Here is a 22,905-nt window from a genome sequence, read left to right as displayed (position 1 = left end):
AACATATACATGAAAGCATTGCGTTTGGAGTAATCTGGTGAAAGTGACATATTTCTTTTATTGATTGTCAAATTAAAAATTGTTTCTTTTATGAAAAATATGTATATGCGCTTCCTTTATTCTATTCTATAATCTGTGTGTATAAAGTCTGCAGTATCAGAGTGTTTTGTGAGATCATTTGCCGTTTTTCCTCCATAACCATATTTTAGAAATTACATTTCATGAATGGTTCAATTCAATGGAATGTGCAGCTGAACATCACTGCGATGTTTGGCATATCTTCCATATATGGTACCCTGACCATCATTACTTTTCTTGCACATCTCTACGGGTGTCATTTAAGAATGGCACATTGCAGCCATTGCATTTAATTGGGGTCCATGTTATAAACATTAGCAAGTCTATGTACAGTTACTGTGTTTCATAAGGTCATATTCACAACTATCGAAACTTGGCCTCCATGGTTATAATTTGTTATCACTGCATATCGTGGCAATAAGAAATTAAGTATTGACTGAATCTAAACCATTAATGACATCCTGGAGCAGGGGCTTCAATGTGTAAAAAGTAAAATGATCACTAATGTGATCATCCTACTTCTTCCATGTTTAGACTCTGGCCACACTACTGTACATGCATGGTCTGCTGATTGCACAAAGATGGTGTTATTTACTACGGCCAAGCAGAAGCCTATGGGGCTACTTTTGTGAATGATAATGGGAGAAGATATCTGCTGTAGTCCCTCCTTCTTAGAACATGGGGAAAATTAGTTTTTGCAGTTATCCCCCCAAAAATGTTTGGTAATTATGACCCATAGTCCTATCAGAGCTACTATATAAGATGAAAACAAGAACAGTTAACTAAGTATACTGTAACTACAGTTTACTATCTGATGTATTTATAAAAATTGTGCACAAATAATTTATTAGTATATAGGGAGAAAAGAAGCACTGTCATACCATTTGGTAGACAAAATATTGAATATGATTTTTTTATTTTTTTTGCATAAATCTGGCAAAAACATTAAAAACATACACACAAGGTAACAAAGTTCAACTCAGGTTAATAGATAAAATAATGTTTCATAAAATGCAATGCTCTTTAGCACAAAAGAAAAATTATTTACATATCTATGATTTGATGACTGATAAAAAGCCTTGGGCCATTTCTCAGGGTATTATCTATTATCTTTTAAAACACCAAATCACTTTTTATGTTTGGTCCCACAATTCTTGGAATGGCTATTTTATGTATATTTTAATATTTTACCTTATTTCACATTTAACATGGCTAATGCAATGCTAGACTTTATGTTAAGGAAGACATAAATCAAAATCATTTTTTTAAGTTTAATGGTTCTTAAAACAAATTTAAATTATACCTTAGTATAAAATCCATAATAGTAACAGTCGTTTTAACAGTAATGTCTCTATCTGGAACTGTTTGACAGGAAACAGGAGAAAACCGGATAGACAATGTAATTTTCTCTAACAAAAAACAGTATTATGTGTTTATGTGAACTGGTCCTTCTAAGGAAAGTGCAAGTCTGCACTGAACCACAACAAGGACTTTTTATTATGTTTACAAGACTGCAGCAGATTACGTCTTTAGTACTTGTTACAAAGTTTACTACTATAAATCATGTTCAATCTACAGCCAGACTGACTACAGCTGGGAATGCTGGCTGGACCAGCTATCTTTTCATCCCTACTATTAAAAAGGCATGATCAGAAGCAGACTGATTTCCTATGATGAGAACGCTAACTGGACACTATACCATAAAGACTATTACCAGTTCCATACATCAGGTCACAATTGTTCCTAGATTATTTATCTTCATTTCTCTGACAATAAAAACTCTGCTATTCCCTAGAAGCAGAGCTTTAATTCTACCCCTAATTAAAAGCTGTCATTTTGTGACAATATTTAAGTTTTGGTAAAATAAAGTTTCTGTGAAGAAATATGTTCATTCAGTTGAAAAAAAACTAGTATAATCTGTGTATCTATTTAACTTCCATTTAACCTATCTGAGCAGTGTTTCCTCTAGGCGGTCCAGAAAGGAAAGCATTCAAGGTAATTCTAATTAGAGCTCTATACAGGAGGTATCTTGCAGTACTAATAAAGTCTGGCAATTTGAGAAATAGGGGGGAATTCAATTAGAGCAAAAGAGGTGAAATAAAAACCCAGATAACCAGCGAGTTAACGGGTGCCTTGACCATGTTAACACACAAATCTGTGAACTTTTCACTAATTATGTGTGTAAACTTCGTGAATCCATGTTAACGTCCATTAATTTAATGGGAGTTAAACAGGGTTTCAGGGGAAAGAGGGAGTGCAATTGAATAGCCATGGGCGTTAAAGCTTGAGACTGCCTCCATCTTTCACCCGTCGCAATTTACTGCAGGCAATTGACTTCCCCTCATAATCTCTCTCATTTCTCCTAACAGTTTATAAGAAAATACTAGTACAAAATAAACTGAAATCCCTGTTGTTCAAATCCATTCCCACAATATACTTTACCATTCCCCTAAGTCTGCTAATCCATGCTCCCAGTTTTATAGACTCTACACCAAACCCAATAAACCACCACCATTTTGGGATACAGGAATCTGTACTTTTCCTCATAGGACTACTTTATTGGTTCTTTATTTATTGCACTCAACAAATCATAATTAACAAATGCCGTATAGCATAGGAGACTATTGCATGTTCACATGATAGGACATGTTTCAGGGACTACTCTTTAAAACATCTGCATAGGTTTACGCCTGTGTGAATAGCAGTAGGGATCCAGGAATCTGTACTTTTCCTCATAGGACTACTCTATTGGTTCTTCATTAATTGCACTCAACAAATCATCATTAACAAATGCAGTATAGCATAGGAGACTATTGAATCTTTACATGGTAGGACATGTTTCAGGGACTACTCTTTAAAACATCTGCATAAGTTTACGCCTGTGTGAATAGCATTAGGGATCCAGGAATCTATACTTTTCCTCATAGGACTACTCTATTGGTTCTTCATTTATTGCACTCAACAAATCATCATTAACAAATGCAGTATAGCATAGGAGACTATTGCATGTTCACATGGTAGGACATGTTTCAGGAACCACTCTTTAAAACATCTGCATAGGTTTACGTCTGTGTGAATAGCATTACATTAATATTTCTGTGTAGGTTGTTTTATATTTAAACAATCTCATACAAGGGGCAATCCATTCTTTATTATTTCTTCTTTGTATTATTGTTTATATGGTGCAAGACAGGCTATGTAGTGCTGTGTAAAAGGAGAAAACATAAAGCACGGTGTATGGTACAGACAAGAACACAATTTTACATACTGTATATATACTGTATACAGTAATTACATAATTTTAGTGTTCAGATTATATTATTATGTAGAAAATACAGTAGAGAGAGAGAGAGACCTGCTAGTGAGAGCTTAAAATCTAAATGGGCTACAACATTTAACATTTTAACCTCTGGTGGTTCTATTGGTCCATAACTATTAAAACTCCCAACTTGTGTTGTCATACTATTATATGTATTAGTAGACAGGAATGCCTTGGTAAATCAAATACAGTGGGGTAAATGTAATACGGAGCAAGAAGCCGTAGGTGCAAGAGTTGTGTGAGAATGCCAACCTAGTTTTGCCTTGTGATCGCAGTTTTAAAAATATGGGCATTCTCGCACAAACTTCCACACCTCCTGCTTTTCACACCCTATTAAATTTACCCTAGTATGTCATGTGAAGAAATTACAATTGCAAATATTTCTATTAAGCCATGTACAAAAAGAAGATATTTGATCAATTTGTATAAAAACAGTTGTACAAGCTGTAAAATGAAATGCAGGTACTAAAGGTCAATTTACATGATAGAGTAAGTGCATACATTTAACCAGCAGTAAAAATGCCTACATTTTCATGTATAAAGAACAATCTTCATTTAATAAATAAGAAATTACATACTGTACATGCTAGCGCATAAACAAGTTTAGGGGATACTCAAGATATGTTTTTATGAATTTTAGGTATAAATGGTTCATAGTGTATGCAGAGACATACATGACAGTTATTTCCCATACAGTGTTTAGGTGTATAAAGCATTACAAGTAACTGTCTGCTAAACAGGGCAGAATTTCCATTTGTAAAAGTAGCATTATGAGTTCACAAGAGCACTAGAGCCATTTAGCTATCTGGTACTGACAGCAATTGACCCACATTAAAAGATAAATAGAGGAGACTATACTAATTGATGCGAAGAGCTAAAGTGCTTCAGAGTCTAAGAAAAACGAACACAAGGTTTCCAAGCCATCACTTTAATCAGCTATTTTACAAACACTGTATAAGCAGATCTATTTATAATCATGTTCTCCAATATTATTTTGGTGACATTACACATCTTTCATCTGATACATTACCTTTACTAGATGCACTGAGTGCAGATGCAGCTATTCCAGATGGGCACAGGATAACAAATATAGCCACCTTGTCATTAAAAATGTAACACTGTAAACACTTACAATCTTAAAATGATAAATTTTCACTAGTTGTGACATAAAATGTAGTCATTACTTGACACATTAATGAACTCAGTTGAACTTTAAAGTATCTTCATTTTTTTTAATAAAAAGCCATACCTTAAACACATCCATATCACTATTATGTGCATATGTACTCTGTAATTGGGTGCTGCGGAACCCTTGTGGCGCCATATAAATAAAGGATAATAATAATAATAATAATAATAATAATAATTTAAGTAAAATAAATTGCAAGTGGTCACAACTTCTGATAAAACCTTTCCTGACTTGTACACAAAGATAATACAATGTGATATGCTAAGAGGAAAATAATTTCCTTAGATTTACTGTGCTCTTTATTTCACAAAATGAATTACATTCAAGGATAAAGTATATATTCAAAACCTTTTTGTTGCATGGTAACATGTAATCTGACCTAAAGATATTAGACATCAGTTTGAGTAAATCACAGTAGGACTTGTGCAATTTGTTTAGGGACTCTGGGTCTGGAACTAATGGAAAGATGGAGAGCTTTTTATTCTGTTCAACCTAATCATCTGCACAACAAATCCAGTCTGGGTTTCTCATGAGTAACTTTGCCAGTCCAAGTATTCAGTTTGGCTCTAAGCAGTCCTAACTGAGAAGTTATTGGTTCACCTACAATAAGCTAATTAAGGGTCTTTCTAAGAGATGATTTCAGAGTGTTCCTTTGCAAGGAGTTGAGCTGTATGGAGAAGGCTCAAAGTATATCAGAAAAGTTTTACAGTGGTTTTTTATTAGTGTTTTTTCTTTCCTTTTGATAGAAAGGAGCCATCCATTAATGATTCAGCGGTCAAATATTTTGTCACAAAGAAGCAAGATTGTTGATTTTTATATTTCCGCTAGCTCATTGTGTAGATAAGAAAACCAACAGGCAACTTTCCTGTAACCAGAACACTTTTGCCAAAAATATTTAGATTCCAAAAACATGAATCCAAAACAATTGAAAAATGATCCACCTAAAGGTCATTGCATCAATGTTACACACAGTTATACAACTCCAATGATTTATTGTCTTTAATTGACCCTATTAGCCTTTGTCAAACCTTGACAATCTGGCGGTCACTCATTTTTGATAACAATAACACTCTTTCATGCTTAACATGCTTTCATGTTTTGTGATGAAATGCTGCCCCTGCCCATGTCAGGGCCGAAACTAGGATTTTTGTCACCCGGGGCAAGGTAGTCATTTGACCCCCCCCCCCCCCCCCAAAAAAAAAAAAGATTTTTTTTTTACAATAAATAAATAAAAAAACTAAACATTTTAAAATAAATAAATAAATGAATAAAAATATTATATATATATATGTATATATATATATCTCTTTCAGAACTTTTTTACCTGAAAAATTGCCTTTTCTAACATAAATTTCATATCCAGGAAAAAGTGTCCCCATTTTACACAGTACGACAGGCAAGTGTCCCCATTTTACACATTGCGGCAGACAGGTGACCCCATTTTACACATTGCGGCAGACAGGTGTCCCCATTTTACACATTGCGGCAGGAAAAAGTGTCCCCATTTTACACATTGCGGCAGGCACGTGTCCCCATTTTACACAGTACGCTGGCAAGTGTCCCCATTTTACACATTGCGGCAGACACGTGTCCCCATTTTACACAGTACGCTGGCAAGTGTCCCCATTTTACACATTGCGGCAGACACGTGTCCCCATTTTACACAGTACGACAGGCAAGTGTCCCCATTTTACACATTGCGGCAGACAGGTGACCCCATTTTACACAGTACGCTGGCAAGTGTCCCCATTTTACACATTGCGGCAGACACGTGTCCCCATTTTACACAGTACGACAGGCAAGTGTCCCCATTTTACACATTGCGGCAGACAGGTGACCTCATTTTACACATTGCGGCAGACAGGTGTCCCCATTTTACACATTGCGTCAGACACGTGTCCCCATTTTACACAGTACGACAGGCAAGTGTCCCCATTTTACACATTGCGGCAGACAGGTGACCCCATTTTACACAGTACGCTGGCAAGTGTCCCCATTTTACACATTGCGGCAGACACGTGTACCCATTTTACACAGTATGACAGGCAAGTGTCCCCATTTTACACATTGCGGCAGGCACGTGTCCCCATTTTACACAGTACGCTGGCAAGTGTCCCCATTTTACACATTGCGGCAGACACGTGTCCCCATTTTACACAGTACGACAGGCAAGTGTCCCCATTTTACACATTGCGGCAGACAGGTGACCCCATTTTACACATTGCGGCAGGAAAAAGTGTCCCCATTTTACACATTGCGGCAGGAAAAAGTGTCCCCATTTTACACATTGCGGCAGACAGGTGACCCCATTTTACACATTGCGGCAGACAGGTGTCCCCATTTTACACATTGCGGCAGACACGTGTCCCCATTTTACACAGTACGACAGGCAAGTGTCCCCATTTTACACATTGCGGCAGACAGGTGACCCCATTTTACACAGTACGCTGGCAAGTGTCCCCATTTTACACATTGCGGCAGACACGTGTCCCCATTTTACACAGTACGACAGGCAAGTGTCCCCATTTTACACATTGCGGCAGGCACGTGTCCCCATTTTACACAGTACGCTGGCAAGTGTCCCCATTTTACACATTGCGGCAGACACGTGTCCCCATTTTACACAGTACGACAGGCAAGTGTCCCCATTTTACACATTGCGGCAGACAGGTGACCCCATTTTACACATTGCGGCAGACAGGTGTCCCCATTTTACACATTGCGGCAGGAAAAAGTGTCCCCATTTTACACATTGCGGCAGGCACGTGTCCCCATTTTACACAGTACGACAGGCAAGTGTCCCCATTTTACACATTGCGGCAGGAAAAAGTGTCCCCATTTTACACATTGCGGCAGGAAAAAGTGTCCCCATTTTACACATTGCGGCAGACAGGTCCCCATTTTACACATTCCGGCAGGTGGTGGGGATAGGGAGGGAGGGAGGGAGAGAGAGAGGGAGGGAGAGGGGCTGACTTACATTTGAAGCGGTTCTCGCCGCTCTTCAGCCGCCTCTCCCTCCTCGTCTGCGCGGCTCCCCCTTCTCCGTCCTCCCGAGTGCCCAGCTCAGGGGGAGCGGGGTTTCGTGGAATGACGCGTTTGCGTCGTGATGTCACGACGCAATGCGTCATTCCGCGAAACCCCGCCCCCCCGAGCTGGGCACTCGGGAGGACGGAGAAGGGGGTTTCAATTCTCAAAGTACAAAGGCGCATAGGGAGTGGGTGTTAGGGGGTCTCGGCGCCCCCTCCAATCCGGCGCCCAGGTCGCCTGCCCCCCTAGCCCCCCCCTAGTTTCGGCCCTGCCCATGTTCATACTTCTAAGTTGTAATTTACATCACTGTGCATCTATTTCGACAAGAAAGTGTACTTTAGATATTTGGGTGGATCATTCCCAAATCATCTGTCAACAGTATTGTTATAATAAGACCTAACAATATAATAAAATTAGCTGAAAGGACTAGAGAGCTTTTAGACAAAACAAAACAACCATATATTTGCCAGCCTTGGAGATGATTTTAATCTCTGCACCCACTACCATCAAAGGACAGTCTGTTAATATGCATAGTGTGGCAGTAGAGAGTCCAGTAGAGAGTCACTGATTTGATGTGGAGATAGAGGGACACCCGACACAAGTTGAAAAAGGGGGTAAGCCATGCCCTAGGGCTGGATAGAGGGTATATTCCAGGTGGGGCTGTGAAAAGACAGGCAGGCTAGGTCCAGTGGCCAGTGGAGGCCATGTGTCCTTTGGCCATACCTGCAAGCAGGTAAGACTGTGAGACTTTGGATACATTGTGTGCAAACTACCTGGCCTTAACAGACAGGGCTGCAGAAGTGAGATAGTGCCCTGAATGCCCAGATGATAGTTCTATAATGTATAGGTTGACAGTCATTAGGTTGACACCATATCATCAATGTGCATTAGTTATTTTGTTCTAAATTTAGGATCTGCTTTATTTACTATCCATGTGCACATTTATTGGGAATAGTAACCTGTGGTAAGAGATGTGGAGCAAGCCACTATGCCTGAATTGTGGTGAGAGAAGCAAGCCTGCAGGGGTACACATTTCTACTAATGCTGGTCAGAGAACTGGAAAGATACTACATTTGGGACAACATAAAAAAATGTCGACCATATTTGTGTCAACCATTTTCATGTTGACCGTTTAAACCTGATGACCTTTTGTACCTGTCAACCTTAAGCACATTCAACTTTTCATACCTGTCGACCTTTTGCACTTGTCGAGCTAATGCAGGTTGATCATATGGTGTCGCCCTAAAACTGTCTACCTAGAAATTGTTGATTGTTATTAAACCACCACCAAAATGTTCTCTTTTCTGTAGCTATATGCTGACAGTACTAAAGCACCAATTTGTTTTTAACGGGACAGGCTCTATGGTGACCCTTATTTATTTGAGCCCCCAAAAACGCCTCACTGACCACTCTACTGAGAAACATACCCCAGAACATCTCAATAATATATATCAATCACACTGTTTACGTTTACAGCACATAAACCAACTTATTTGAAGTCTGAAAATTAATATGTACATATAAGGCAGGCAAAAATGTGCACAAAAATAAATTGTGTAAAATCTTAATATACAACATATCATGGTTTCTGAATTTCATTTAAATGAATTCATGAATGACAATGGGTCTATATAAGACTACCCAATAAAACTGCTTTTCTCATGGATTAGGCAGAGGTTAGCCACTCTTATTGGTTAGTCAGGAACAAACCCATTTGTACTGATTTTTAATTCTGCTCTAGCTTTTTAGCAGGTAAAAGGTTTTTCTATTCCCCTGTTGGATTATTGTCGGATTATTACAGGAATATCACCTGTGGATTTTAAAATACAATAAAGTAGGAAACGATGGTAAGGTTGGTGTGCATTCATATAACAATTAAAATAGTGTGGGCCTGTACATTTATTTAGTGCTTAAGTTCAGGAATAACACGTACTTAATATTTATCTATCTTGTATACATTACCATTGTCTCCATAGCCATGAGGAGTTGGGGCTGTTTTAGGAAATTTCCCCCTATATCGACCAAGCTGGGTCAGTGCTCATTATGAAAAGTGCAAACCATTCTGTATATGGTTTGCATATCTACAGCATTTGTGATGCAAAGTTGGTGCCTACTCTAAATCAATCCCTATTTTATTTTTTTTTGCTGTGTATGCACACATACTAAATATTCACTTTTATGACACAGTCTGTTATATTAGTAAGAACTTCCATCTGAGTTTAATATACCATGTTGCAACTTATTAAGTGGGTGTAAAGGTGGCAGGGTTTCATGTAGGCAGCACAGCAATTATGTGACATGTAGGCAGCACAGCAATTGAGTGAGTATTGAAACCAGCAATGTGATGTAATGGAGTCTGAGATCGCCGGAAGTGCGGTTTGCTGGCTGATCTCAGAGGTTTTTATAAAGGGACAATCACTTACAAGGCAACACCATGCCTAGTGAGTGCCCCTTTAAAAAAAATGTCTGAAATCAGCTGGTAACCAGCATGTTGGGTGATCCCACCCCAGGAGTCTATTCAGATTAAATGTATTTCTACTTTACAGACATTCCACACATGTCTAGTATATGGTTTGAAAGTATGGTTTTGTCATATTTTATTACCCTATATCAGTGATGGGGAACCATTGGCACTCCAGCTGTTGTTGAACTACACATTCCGGCATGCCCTGCTACAGTTTTAGCATGGCCAAAAAGCAAACCTGTCGCAGTGCATGCTGGGATGTGTAGTTCAACAACAGCTGGAGTGCCAAAGGTTCCCCATCGCTGCCCTATATCTTGATAGGTGGAACTGCATGAATGCATTGGATACCTCATACATTTGCAGGACTAAAGCTACAAGAATATGCTCTCAGAGTAAGATAAAGTTATAAGGCATTTTCAAAATACACATTTGTTATTTATTTTAATTAAGGCAAATTAAGGTAAATGTATACTTACATTGTTCAGATGAGCAAGTTCAATCTCGACCAGAGACTCTGCAGATTTTGGTTCTGGATGGATAGTAACTACAATGATCTTAGAATTCACAACTGTAAAATTTCTGCAAAAAAAAATATGAAAATCATGAGTAACATAAACAATATATTAATAATTTTCCACGTTTAAAGAATACACACTTGTATTTTAACACTACAGTTTAGGGGTTAGTTTTGACAGAGAGTAGGCCAAGCCGTAAATCTGAAAATGGAAACTATTACTCTATATATAACTGGCCTCACATTGCAAGTAGCACTATTTTAACATAAAAATAATTGTGAAAGTTTTTTTATGTAACATCACATACATATACTGTAAATGGTTTTTAGGCCAAGTAAAGTCTTTAAATATGTTAGGACTATTTGAAGGTGGTCCCAATATTATTACTGTAAAATTTACTGGTAAACTTAAACACAAGTTCTATTTAACGAAAATGTATTTTTCTATATACCTACAATTGAAACATGCCTTGGAATGCAATCCCAGTTTAAGGTTCAGCCTTCAATAATTGACACTGTCCCACTTAATGGTTTTCTTAATGTATTCTTTTCTGCATGCCATAACACTGCGTGATGGCTTAATTGCACGTAGAGGAAAAGTATTAAACCTTATAAAGAGTGGAGAAGGAGAGAAGTGGAAAAGTTGCCCATAGCACCCAATAAACTACTAGATAGCATTTATCAAGTACATTCTATAAAATAGACAGAAGTTGATTGGTTGCTACGGAAACTTCCCTACTGGTCCATTTCTTCATTCTTTAAAAGGTTTGGTACAGTACATCTCCCCCTAAAACACAGATGATAGACTGATGTTGGTAATTTTACAGAACAATAGTGAAATTAAGTACTGGGAAGGATTAAAAGATGCCTCACTTGGTACTTGAAAAAAACAACAAATCCACTTTTATGTCTTATATACTGTATAGCATATCTTACTCCTCTAAATTTGTTTAAAATGGGCAGGTGAACATCTGTGCCCCAGTTGTAATGACTCTTAAGCTGTGCTCACACACTAAGTGATGTGTCCCCAGCTGATATGTTGGCCCCTTGGGCTGACATATCAGATCCTGGGTACAGATTAGAACGATGTATGAAGGACAGATGAACATAATGCTCCATCCTTTATTTACACAGAACAAGGTCACTAGCATTATCACCCTGTTGGCCATGCAGCAGGACCGACTGAGTGATGTTGCTAGTGACCATGGGCACCCATACATTGGACATACACACTGAGTGATAAGCCACATATGTCATTCTGATTTGGCCAGAAACAACATATTGTGCCAATATCGCTCCAGTGTGTACCTGGCTTTACATATGCTTTGGGAATGTAATTCCAATTCTTATTGTTTTTTCAGAATTGATGAATGAGGTCCCCATACTAGTGTATGGGTAAGCTAGGCCTGGTCGGGTGTGAAAGGTAAGCAGTAGATATCTGTGATATCTCCTGTGTTACCTTTATAATGAATGGCCCAAAACTTAATTTTTAGAAAAGTAGGTGACAATGCTCATTTTCACCTACTTTTGTATAAATGACAGTAAGTGATGATGAATATGTGAGAAGACCTCATTATGTAAGTCCACACCGATGACATCATATCCTGACAGGAAATTATAAGTGCTTAAATTCAAATGCTATTGGCTACAAGATTACCACCATCTGCCTGAGTCAGGACCATTGCAGTCAGGGACATACAGGCGACGGCCAAATGGTATTAGTACCCTCAGCGCACTGCACCTCTGACTGGTGTCCCCCTTTCCCCCTCCCCTGTATCACCACATGCCTTTGCACACTGTGTTGCTGCACTTGAATAAGATAAAATAAACATTTTCCTATATGACGGGATGACTGATTATTATGTGATCTATTACCCATCTGTACCTCTGTCCCCCCCCCCCCTCATTACCCATGTGTGGCTCTGACCCCCGCATTACCTACTTTGTGGCACAAAAACAGAGACAATTTGATGCATTGATGATTTTGTTCGCTAATTAGCAAATTAACATGATAGCAAGAGGATTCATTGCCTATATTATTCAGAGGACCTCAAGGAACATATCAGTGGGAACCCAATACAATAAAAAACAGTTCAGTACTGTAGTAGTCTAGTTTATCATAAACATATATGCAAACAAACATTTTTTTAATAATATAAATATACTGTTATCAATTAAATGTGTAAAAATATTATTATTATTATTATTATTATTATTATATTTAGAATGGTTTTATAAATTTTTATATAATGTCAATAAACAAAAAAAAATGAAAAAAAAATGCTTATAAACCCTACATTTTTACTGCCAAAAAAGATAATTTACATAAACTGATGCATGTGTCAGTACCACTTAATATAATTTGTGCAAAAGTCTTCCTACTCTGTAAGTTCCCTCTAAAATAATTTCTATTATTGTATGATTTTAGGAACAGAGCCTCTGTTAATTTGACAGCATCCATTTTTTTTCTAAAATACTGAATGTACTATGGCAATAGCAGATCCCCACAAGTTTTTTTTTTTTTTGCTATTTGCTGTAGCTATTAGTCTAAAGCAGCAATCATTTAATGGGCAAAACCAAGTAGGCTTTAACTTTTATATATTTTCCGCTTTAAATCTGTAAAAACTAGCGGGTGAATACAACTCACAGACTATTATATTTACTCTTACAAGTTTGTGCCCCAGCCTGTCTAAAGTAGGAATTGTTGTTGTATCTATCCCGTGCGTTTTTAAACATGTCAGTTTGATCATTACAGATGTAGGACTTATTTTGATGTGTTGCTAATCTTTTTATATGTACATAGTTAATATGCACAATCTGAAACAGGATCGTAGTATCACAAAATGGCATTTGCATTTCTGACTTGCAGATTCGCAAATTGTTGTGTGCAGTCTATTAATTTGAAATCACAAATAAATTAGAAATCAGATTTTGTAAATGTAAGGGTCTATTGTTAATATGCCAGTTATGTGTGGTTTAGCAGTATAGGTTTCAATTTGATACTTTACTTATCTTTCTATGTCTTGTACTGACAATGAGTAAAAAAAAATTCTATTTGTTTCTCATTATGAGTTATATAAAAGCATTACTCAAAGTAGAGATGTGCAGCAGGCTTTTTTCGTGTTTTGTGTTTTGGTTTTGGATTCGGGTCTGCGGCCGTGTTTTGGATTCGGATGCGTTTTGGCAAAACCACCCTTTCGGGTTTTGGATTCGGATGTGTTTTGGATTCCGGTGATTTAAAAAAAAACCCTCAAAAACAGCTAAAATCATAGAATTTGGGGATAATTTTGATCCTATAGTATTATTAAGTTTAATAATCATCATTTCCACTCATTTCCAGTCTATTCTGAACACCTCACAATATTATTTTTAGTCCTAAAATTTGCACCAAGGTCGCTGGATGACTAAGCTAAGCGACCAAAGTGGGCGGCACAAACACCTGGCCTATCTAGGAGTGGCACTGCAGTGTCAGACAGGATGGCACTTAAAATATAGTCTCCAAACAGCACATGATGCAAAGATAAATAAAAAAAGAGGTGCAAGATGGAATTGTCCATGGGCCCTCCTACCCACCCTTATGTTGTATAAACATGACATGCACACTTTAACAAACCAATCATTTCAGCAACAGGGTCTGCCACACGACTGTGGCTGAAATGACTGGTTGGTTTGGGCCCCCACCAAAAAAGAAGCAATCAATCTCTCCTTGCACAAACTGGCTCTACAGAGGCAAGATGTCCACCTCATCATCATCCTCCGATTCCTCACCCCTTTCACTGTGTACATCCTCCTCCTCACAGAGTATTAATTTGTCCCCACTGGAATCCACCATCACAGGTCCCTGTGTACTTTCTGGAGGCAATTGCTGGTAAATGTCTCCACGCAGGAATTTATAATTCATTTTGATGAAAATCATCTTCTATACATTTTCTGTAAGTTACCTCCAACGCTGATTGCTGACAAGGTTACTGGCTGCACTAAACACTCTTTCGGAGTACACACTGGAGGGGGGGGGGGGCAACTTAGGTAAAATAAAGCCAGTTTGTGCAAGGGCCTCCAAATTGCCTCTTTTTCCTGCCAGTATACATACGGACTGTCTGACATGCCTACAGTGATGCTGTCACCCATATAATCCTCCACCATTCGTTCAATGGCGACAGAATCATATGCAGTGACTGTAGACAACATGTCAGTAATCATTGGCAGGTCCTTCAGTCCGGACCAGATGTCAGCACTTGCTTCTGACTGCCCTGCATCACCGCCAGTGGGTGGGTTTGGAAATTTTATCCTTTTCCTGGCAGCTCCAGTTGCGGTAGAAAATGAAAGAGGAGCTGTTGGCGGGTCACGTTCCGCTTGACTTGGCAATTGTCTCACCAGCAGGTCTTTGAACATCTGCAGACTTGTGTTTGCCAGAAAGAGAGATACAATGTAGGCTTTAAACCTAGGATAGAGCACGGTGGCCAAAATGTAGTGCTCTGATTTCAACAGATTGACCACCTGTGAATCCTGGTTTAGCGAATGAAGGGCTCCATCCACACGTCCCACATGCCTAGCGGAATCGCTCCATCTTAGCTCCTCCTTCAATCTCTCCAGCTGCTTCTGCAAAAGCCTGATGAGGGGTATGACCTGAATTAGGCTGGCAGTGTCTGAACTGACTTCACGTGTGGCAAGTTCAAAGGCTTGGAGAACCTTGCACAACATGGAAATCATTCTCCACTGCGCTTGAGGCAGGTGCATTCCCCCTCCTTTGCCTATATCGTAGGCAGATGTATAGGCTTGAATGGCCTTTTGCTGCTCCTCCATACTCTGAAGCATGTAGAGGGTTGAATTCCACCTCATTACCACCTCTTGCTTCAGGTGATGGCAGGGCATGTTCAGGAGTGTTTGCTGGCGCTCCAGTCTTCGGCACGTGGTGGCTGAATGCCGAAAGTGGCCCGCAATTCTTCGGGCCACCGACAACATCTCCAGCACGCCCCTGTCATTTTTAAGAAAATTCTGCACCACCAAATTTATTGTATGTGCAAAACATGGGACGTGCTGGAATTTGCCCACATGTAATGCACGCACAATATTGGTGGCATTGTCCGATATCACAAATCCCCAGGAGAGTCCAACTGGGGTAAGCCATTCTGCGATGATGTTCCTCAGTTTCCGTAAGAGGTTGTTAGCTGTGTGTTTCTTATGGAATGCAGTGATACAAAGCGTAGGCTGCCTAGGAACGAGTTGGCGTTTGCGAGATGCTGCTACTGGAGCCGACGCTGTTGTTGCTGTGGGAGGCAATATATCTACCCAGTGGGCTGCCACAGACATATAGTCCTTAGTCTGCCCTGCTCCAATTGTCCACATGTCCGTGGTTAAGTGGACAGTGGCTACAACTGCATTTTTTAGGACACTGAGGACACTTTTTCTGACGTCTGTGTACATTCTTGGTATCGCCTGCCTAGAGAAGTGGAACCTAGATGGGATTTGGTACCGATGACACACTACCTCAAGAAATTCTTTAAGTCCCTGTGAACTAACGGTGGATACCGGATGCACGTCTAACACCAATATAGTTGTCAAGGCCTGAGTTATCAGCTTTGCAACAGGATGACTGCTGTGATATTTCATCTTCCTCACAAAGGACTGTTGGACAGTCAATTGCTTAAAGGAAGTTGTACAAGTGGTCTTCCAACCTCCCCTCTGGGATGATGATCGACTCCCAGCAGCAACAACAGCAGTGCCAGCAGCAACAGCAGCAGTAGGCGTTCCACTCAAGGATCCATCAGAGGAATCCCAGTTAGGAGAGGACTCGTCAGTTTTGACAGTGACATGGCCTGCAAGACTATTGGTGTTCCTGTCTAAGGAGGAACTTGACATTGAGGGAGTTGGTGGTGTGGTTTGCAGGAGTTTGGGTACAAGAGGAAAAAGGTATTTAGTTGTCAGTGGACTGCTTCCGCTGGTACCCAAAGTTTTTGAACTTGTCACTGACTTCTGATGAATGCGGCCCAGGTGACGTATTAGGGAGGATGTTCCTAGGTGGTTATAGTCCTTAGCCCTACTTATTACGGCTTGACAAAGGCAACACGCAGCTTGATACCTGTTGTTCGCATTTCTGTTTAAATAATTCCACACCGAAGAGGTGATTTTTTTTGTATTTTGACCAGGCATGTCAATGGCCTTATCCATCCATGGACAACAGGTGTCTCCCCCGGTGCCTGACTTATACAAAACACATCACCATCAGAATCCTCATTGTCAACTTCCTCCTCAGCACCAGCAACACCCATATCCTCATCCTGGTGTACTTCAACAGTGACATCTTCAATTTCAATATCAGGAACTGGACTGTGGGTGCTCCTTCCAGCACTTGCAGGGGGAGTGCAAATGGTGGAAGGAGCCACTTCTTTCCATCCAGTGTTGGGAAGGTCAGTCATCGCAACTGCCAACACACTTGGACTCTCCTTGGGGATTTGTGATACCATCTTAGAACGCACAGTTCTTTACTCTGCTTTTTCCATCTTAACTCTTAATTTTTCTAGCAGGAGGATGAGGGCTTCCATTGTCATGTGAAACTGAACCTTAGCCATTCCTTGCCACTCTGTGTCGTAAATGACATATTGGCAAGTTTAGATTTTTGGGTAATTTTACTGAACTTTTGCTTTTTGGGTTTTACATGCCCTCTACTATCACATTGGGCATCGGCCTTGACAGATGACGTTGATGGCATTTCATTGTCTGCCATGACTAGTTGCAGCAGCTTCAGCACTAGGTGGAAGTGGATCGTGATCTTTCCCTATTTTACCCTCCAAATTTTTGTTCTCCATTTTTTAATGTGTGGAATTATATGCCAGTAATATATCTGGAATTTGATGGCAGTAATGTCTGGAATTAGATACCACTAGATAGATACCAGATACCACTGTGACTGGAATGATGATGACCTATGCACAGTGACAGGACACTACCACAGCTCCCTACAGCAGCAAGATGCAGCACAAGACACTGAGCACTGACCAGTGATACTGAGCACTGATGATACTACTGAGCACTGATACTGAGCACTGATGATACTACTGAGAACTGACACTGAGCAACACGATGCCGCACTAGACACTGTACTAGTATTAGTAATGTAGTATTACTGAGCAGCACAAGACAATGAGCAGTGATACTGAGCACTGATGACACTACTGAGAACTGACACTGAGCAGCACGATGCAGCACAAGACACTGTACTAGTATTAGTAATGTAGTATTACTGAGCAGCACAAGGCAATGAGCAGTGATACTGAGCACTGATGATACTACTAAGAACTGACCAGGGCCGTTTCTAGCCAATTTGGCTCCCAGTGTGAGATGTCAAAATGCGTGTCCCCCCCCATTGCTATTTAAAAAAATTGCTTGCCACCCCCCCCCCATAACTATAAAAAGAAAAAGCATTCGCGCCGAAAGCGCGCGCGCTCCAGACAAGGGTGTGTGGCCTGATTAAAATGGGTTCAGTCTCATTAAAGTGGGCGTGGCCTCGTCTGATATCATCACGCCCACCACAGGGGAAAAAATAAAAATAAAAAAGTCCCAATTTTACACATTACAGCAGGCAAGTGTCCCCATTTTACACAGTGCGGTAGGGCAAGTGTCCCCATTTTACACACCTCGGCAGGCAGGTGTCCCCATTTTACACAGCGCGGCAGGCAGATGTCCCCATTTTACACAGCGCGGCAGGCAGGTGTCCCAATTTTACACAGGTGTCCCCATTTTACACAGCGCGGCAGGCCGGTGTCCCCATTTTACACAGCGCGGCAGGCAGGTGTCCCCATTTTACACAGCGCGGCAGGCAGGTGTCCCCATTTTACACAGCGCGGCAGGTAGGTGTCCCCATTTTACACAGCGCGGCCGGCAGGTGTCCCCATTTTACACAATGCGGCAGGCAGGTGTCCCCATTTTACACAGCGCGGCCGGCAGGTGTCCCCATTTTACACAATGCGGCAGACAGGTGTCCCCATTTTACACAGCGCGGCAGGCAAGTGTCCCCATTTTACACAGCGCGGCAGGCAGGTGTCCCCATTTTACACAGCGCGGCAGGCAGGTGTCCCCATTTTACACAGTGCGGCAGGCAAGTGTCCCCATTTTACACAGCGCGGCAGGCAAGTGTCCCCATTTTACACAGCACGGCAGGCAGGTGTCCCCATTTTACACAGCGCGACAGGCAGGTGTCCCCATTTTACACAGCGCGGCAGGCAGGTGTCCCCATTTTACGCAGCGCGGCAGGCAAGTGTCCCCATTTTACACAGCGCGGCAGGCAGGTGTCCCCATTTTACACAGCGTGGCAGGCAAGTGTCTCCATTTTACACAGCGCGGCAGGCAGGTGTCCCCATTTTACACAGTGTGGCAGGCAAGTGTCCCCATTTTACACAGCGCGGCAGGCAGGTGTCCCAATTTTACACGGTATGGCAGGCAGGTAGCCCAATTTTACACAGCGCGGCAGGCAGGTGTCAAGTGGGGGGGTGAAGGAAGGGAGGGGGGGGAGAGAGAGAGATATAGATACTACTTACATCTTCCCGCTCTTCGGGTCCAGCCGCCTCACGTCCCTCGCGCCGGCCGTCTTCTCCTTCCAGGCTTATCTCCTCTCCTTCCTCTTCCGAGCACTCCTGCTCGGGGGGCGGGGTTTCGCGGAATGACGCGTTTGCGTCGTGACGTCACGACGCAAACGCGTCATTCCGCAAAACTCCGCCCCCGAGCAGGAGCGCTCGGAAGCGGGAGGAGAGGAGATAAGGACACACAAAGTGCCGTGGCGGGCGCCCCTTGCGTTTGCACGGCTCGCACGCTGCTAGAAACAGCACTGGAACTGACACTGAGCAGCACGATGCAGCACAAGACACTGTACTAGTATTAGCAATGTAGTATTACTGAGCAGCACGAGACAATGAGCAGTGATACTGAGCACTGATGATACTACTGAGAACTGACACTGAGCTGCACGATGCAGCACAAGACACTGTTCTAGTATTAGTACTATAGTATTACTGAGCAGCACAAGACAATGAGCAGTGATACTGAGCACTGATGATACTACTGAGAACTGACAGTGAGCAGCACGATGCAGCACAAGACACTGTACTAGTATTAGTGATGTAGTATTACTGAGCAGCACGATGCAGCGCAAGACAATGAGCAGTGATACTGAGCACTGATGATACTACTGAGAACTGACACTGAGCAGCATGATGCAGCACAAGACACTGTACTAGTATTAGTGAGCAGCACAAAAGCACTCTGGAATTGTCACCCCCCCAGATACCACTGTGACTGGAATGATGATGACCGATGCACAGTCACAGGACACTACTACCACAGCACCCTACAGCAGCAAGATGCAGCACAAGAGAGACCCTGTACTAGTATTACTGAGCAGCACGATGCAGCACAAGACAATAAGCACTGATACTGAGCACTGATACTGAGGACTGCTGAGAGAACGTAGCCACATCCTTTCTGTACTCTCTATAATGCCCGAGTGAAAATGGCGGCGACGCACGGCTCTTTATATTGAATACGAATCTCGCGAGAATCCGACAGTGGGATGATGACGTTTTGCCTCGTTCGGGTTTTCCGAGTCAGGTGGGAATAACCGAGCCGGACTCGGACCCATGTTTGCCACGTGGAGTTCGGTTCTCGGTGAACCGAACCCGCTCATCTCTAACTCAAAGGTGCAAATATGTAAGATAAATATGCTAATAAATTCTGTTTAAGAGCCACAAAAGATGTGGAACAGCATTGATTCTTTATTGGTGCAAGCGTGTCTAATTTTCCCCCAAGTACATTTCAAGGTGCATGTCCACTATGATTTTGAACCCCCCCCTTTAAAAAAAAGCAGCATAACTAGACTCTTTTTGGCGCAGCAGGAAAAAAATTTATGTCACCCGTGTATTCTATCACCAAATAGTGAAAAGCTTAGATATTGTATATACATTAGGCTTTGAGATGGAAGGTTTCTCAGCTGCACCCTCCTGCTCCTACGGTATTTATGCCCTTGGCTCTACAAAAGATGTATGTTGAGAACAGTAGCTTGAACTATGCTTTTCTTTTTTTATCTTACAATTCTGTTCTGATTGGCATCATTTTCTTTACAGTATGTTTCAAATTAATAATGATAGTGACATTGGCATAGTTTTATATCATATTTTATTATGCTGTTTTAAAAAAAAATTCATTGTATTAATCAGTGTGTGCCTAGAAATAAAATGTTATCACTGTATATCTTATTTAAGTAATGACAATTAGCAGTATTAAATGTCTTTTGTCTCTGTAGTGCAAAATTAGTAACACTGGTACTTCAACTCCTTACTTAACAAAGCAAGCCCTCATCTGTTCAATTACTGCCATAGTTTTACAGGTATCTGGATGATAGAGCTAAACTCTAGTTACACAATCAATAGGTCAACACGACATGGTCAACGTGCACTAAATCAACAGGTACAAAAGGTCAACAGATACAAAAGGTCAACAGATGAAATGTCGACAGTGCTTATGGTCAACATGTACAAAAGGTCAACAGGTTCAAAAGGTCAACATGACAATAATTGACACACAAAATGGACAACACATGTTTTTTGCGTGTTTTCACATTTCTTCCCAATATTTGCCTGATTTACTATCCATGTGGACTATGATTAGGAATAGCAACCTGTGGCGAGTGCACAGAGGCACCTTGTCCAAAATGTGGCAAGCAAAGTGAAGCGAGCCCACGAGGGGTTAAATTTTTACTGACAGTGGTCACAGAACATGAAATATATAAGATGTGGCCACAACCCCCCACCAAAAATGTATCAACAAGTTGGTGTCGACCATTTGTACCTGTCAACCTTAACCACTGTCGACCTCTTGTACCTGTCGAACTGTTATGCCTGTTGACCTAATGCATGTCGAACATATACAGTAGTGTCGACCTAATGACTGTCTATCTAGACAGTGTAGACCTTCTATACCACACCCATTTTTTTTTATTATATTTCAATTTTCAGTCTTTAGGGGTTTTGATTACATTGATCAAAGTATGCCTAGAAATGTATATCCTATAGTATTATATCTTATTTAAGTAATGAAAGACTTAAATGAAATCTCTTTTTCAAATTTAATGCAAATCTAATAACACTGGTGCTCCAACTCCAAACAAAGCACGCCCTCAGCTGTCCAAATACTGCTATCAGAAAAGGCGATATTCTGCATTTTAGATTGCATACTGTATGTACATTTCTGTAACATAAACACACTTGTGCAAAATAAATAATATGATATTACAACAGAGCATTTGCTTTGCAGATTCGCATTCATGAATAAAGCTAGTAACACACCTGACAGATTTCCAGTGTACACATTACTCAATTATTGTTCCTATCTGAAGGATAAATGTCCTTAACAATCACTGAGTAATGTTTTTAAATGTATTAGATTGGGTAGTTCACAAATACGGTATGTTTGCATCACGATATTGGCTCATTGTGATAAATGTTATGCTGCAGTCCTAATTAAGTGATCACAAAGATGGGTGCAGTGTACACACTGGGGGTAATTCTGAGTTGATCGCAGCAGGACATTTTTTAGCAGTTAGGCAAAACAATGTGCACTGCAGGAGAGGCAGATATAACATTTGCAGAGAGAGTTAGATTTGGGTGTGGTGAGTTCAATCTGCAATCTAAATTGCAGTGTAAAAATAAAGCAGGCAGTATTTACCCTGCACAGAAACAAAATAACTCACCCAAATCTAACTCTCTCTGCACATGTTATATCTGCCTCCCCTGCAGTGCACATGGGCCCTCATTCCGAGTTGTTCGCTCGCTAGCTGCTTTTAGCAGCATTGCACACGCTAAGCCGCCGCCCTCTGGGAGTGTATCTTACCTTAGCAAAATTGCGAACGAAAGATTAGCAGAATTGCGAATAGAAAATTCTTAGCAGTTTCTGAGTAGCTCCACACTTACTCAGCCATTGCGATCAGTTCAGTCAGTTTCGTTCCTGGTTTGACGTCACAAACACACCCAGCGTTCGCCCAGACACTCCCCCGTTTCTTCAGACACTCCCGCGTTTTTCCCAGAAACGCCAGTGTTTTCTCGCACACGCCCTGAAAATGGCTAGTTTCCGCCCAGAAACATCCAATTCCTGTCAATCACACTACGATCACCAGAACGATGAAAATTCCTCTTTATGCCGTGAGTAAAATACCTAACTTTTGAGTAAAATAACTAAGCGCATGCGCTCCGCGAACCTTGCGCATGCGCAGTAAGCGACTAATCGCAATATAGCGAAAATCGGCAACAAGCGAACAACTCGGAATGACC

The 22,905-nt window shown here is 41.0% G+C and overlaps 1 protein-coding gene across 5 annotated transcripts in view; it reads right to left on the bottom strand.

The window, feature by feature from the left end:
* Positions 1-22,905, bottom strand: part of ADGRB3 (adhesion G protein-coupled receptor B3) — a 1,362,616-nt gene that overhangs the window by 454,367 nt on the left and 885,344 nt on the right. For all 5 annotated transcript variants that reach the window (XM_063916752.1, XM_063916755.1, XM_063916756.1 and 2 more), the window contains one exon: positions 10,554-10,656. In XM_063916752.1, the coding sequence (XP_063772822.1) occupies positions 10,554-10,656 (103 nt within the window). The remainder of the gene's footprint in view (positions 1-10,553; positions 10,657-22,905) is intronic.

This window comes from Pseudophryne corroboree, chromosome 4, assembly GCF_028390025.1.
Source record: "Pseudophryne corroboree isolate aPseCor3 chromosome 4, aPseCor3.hap2, whole genome shotgun sequence".
Lineage (NCBI taxonomy): Eukaryota > Metazoa > Chordata > Amphibia > Anura > Myobatrachidae > Pseudophryne > Pseudophryne corroboree.
This window is presented reverse-complemented; position numbering and strand designations above follow the sequence as displayed.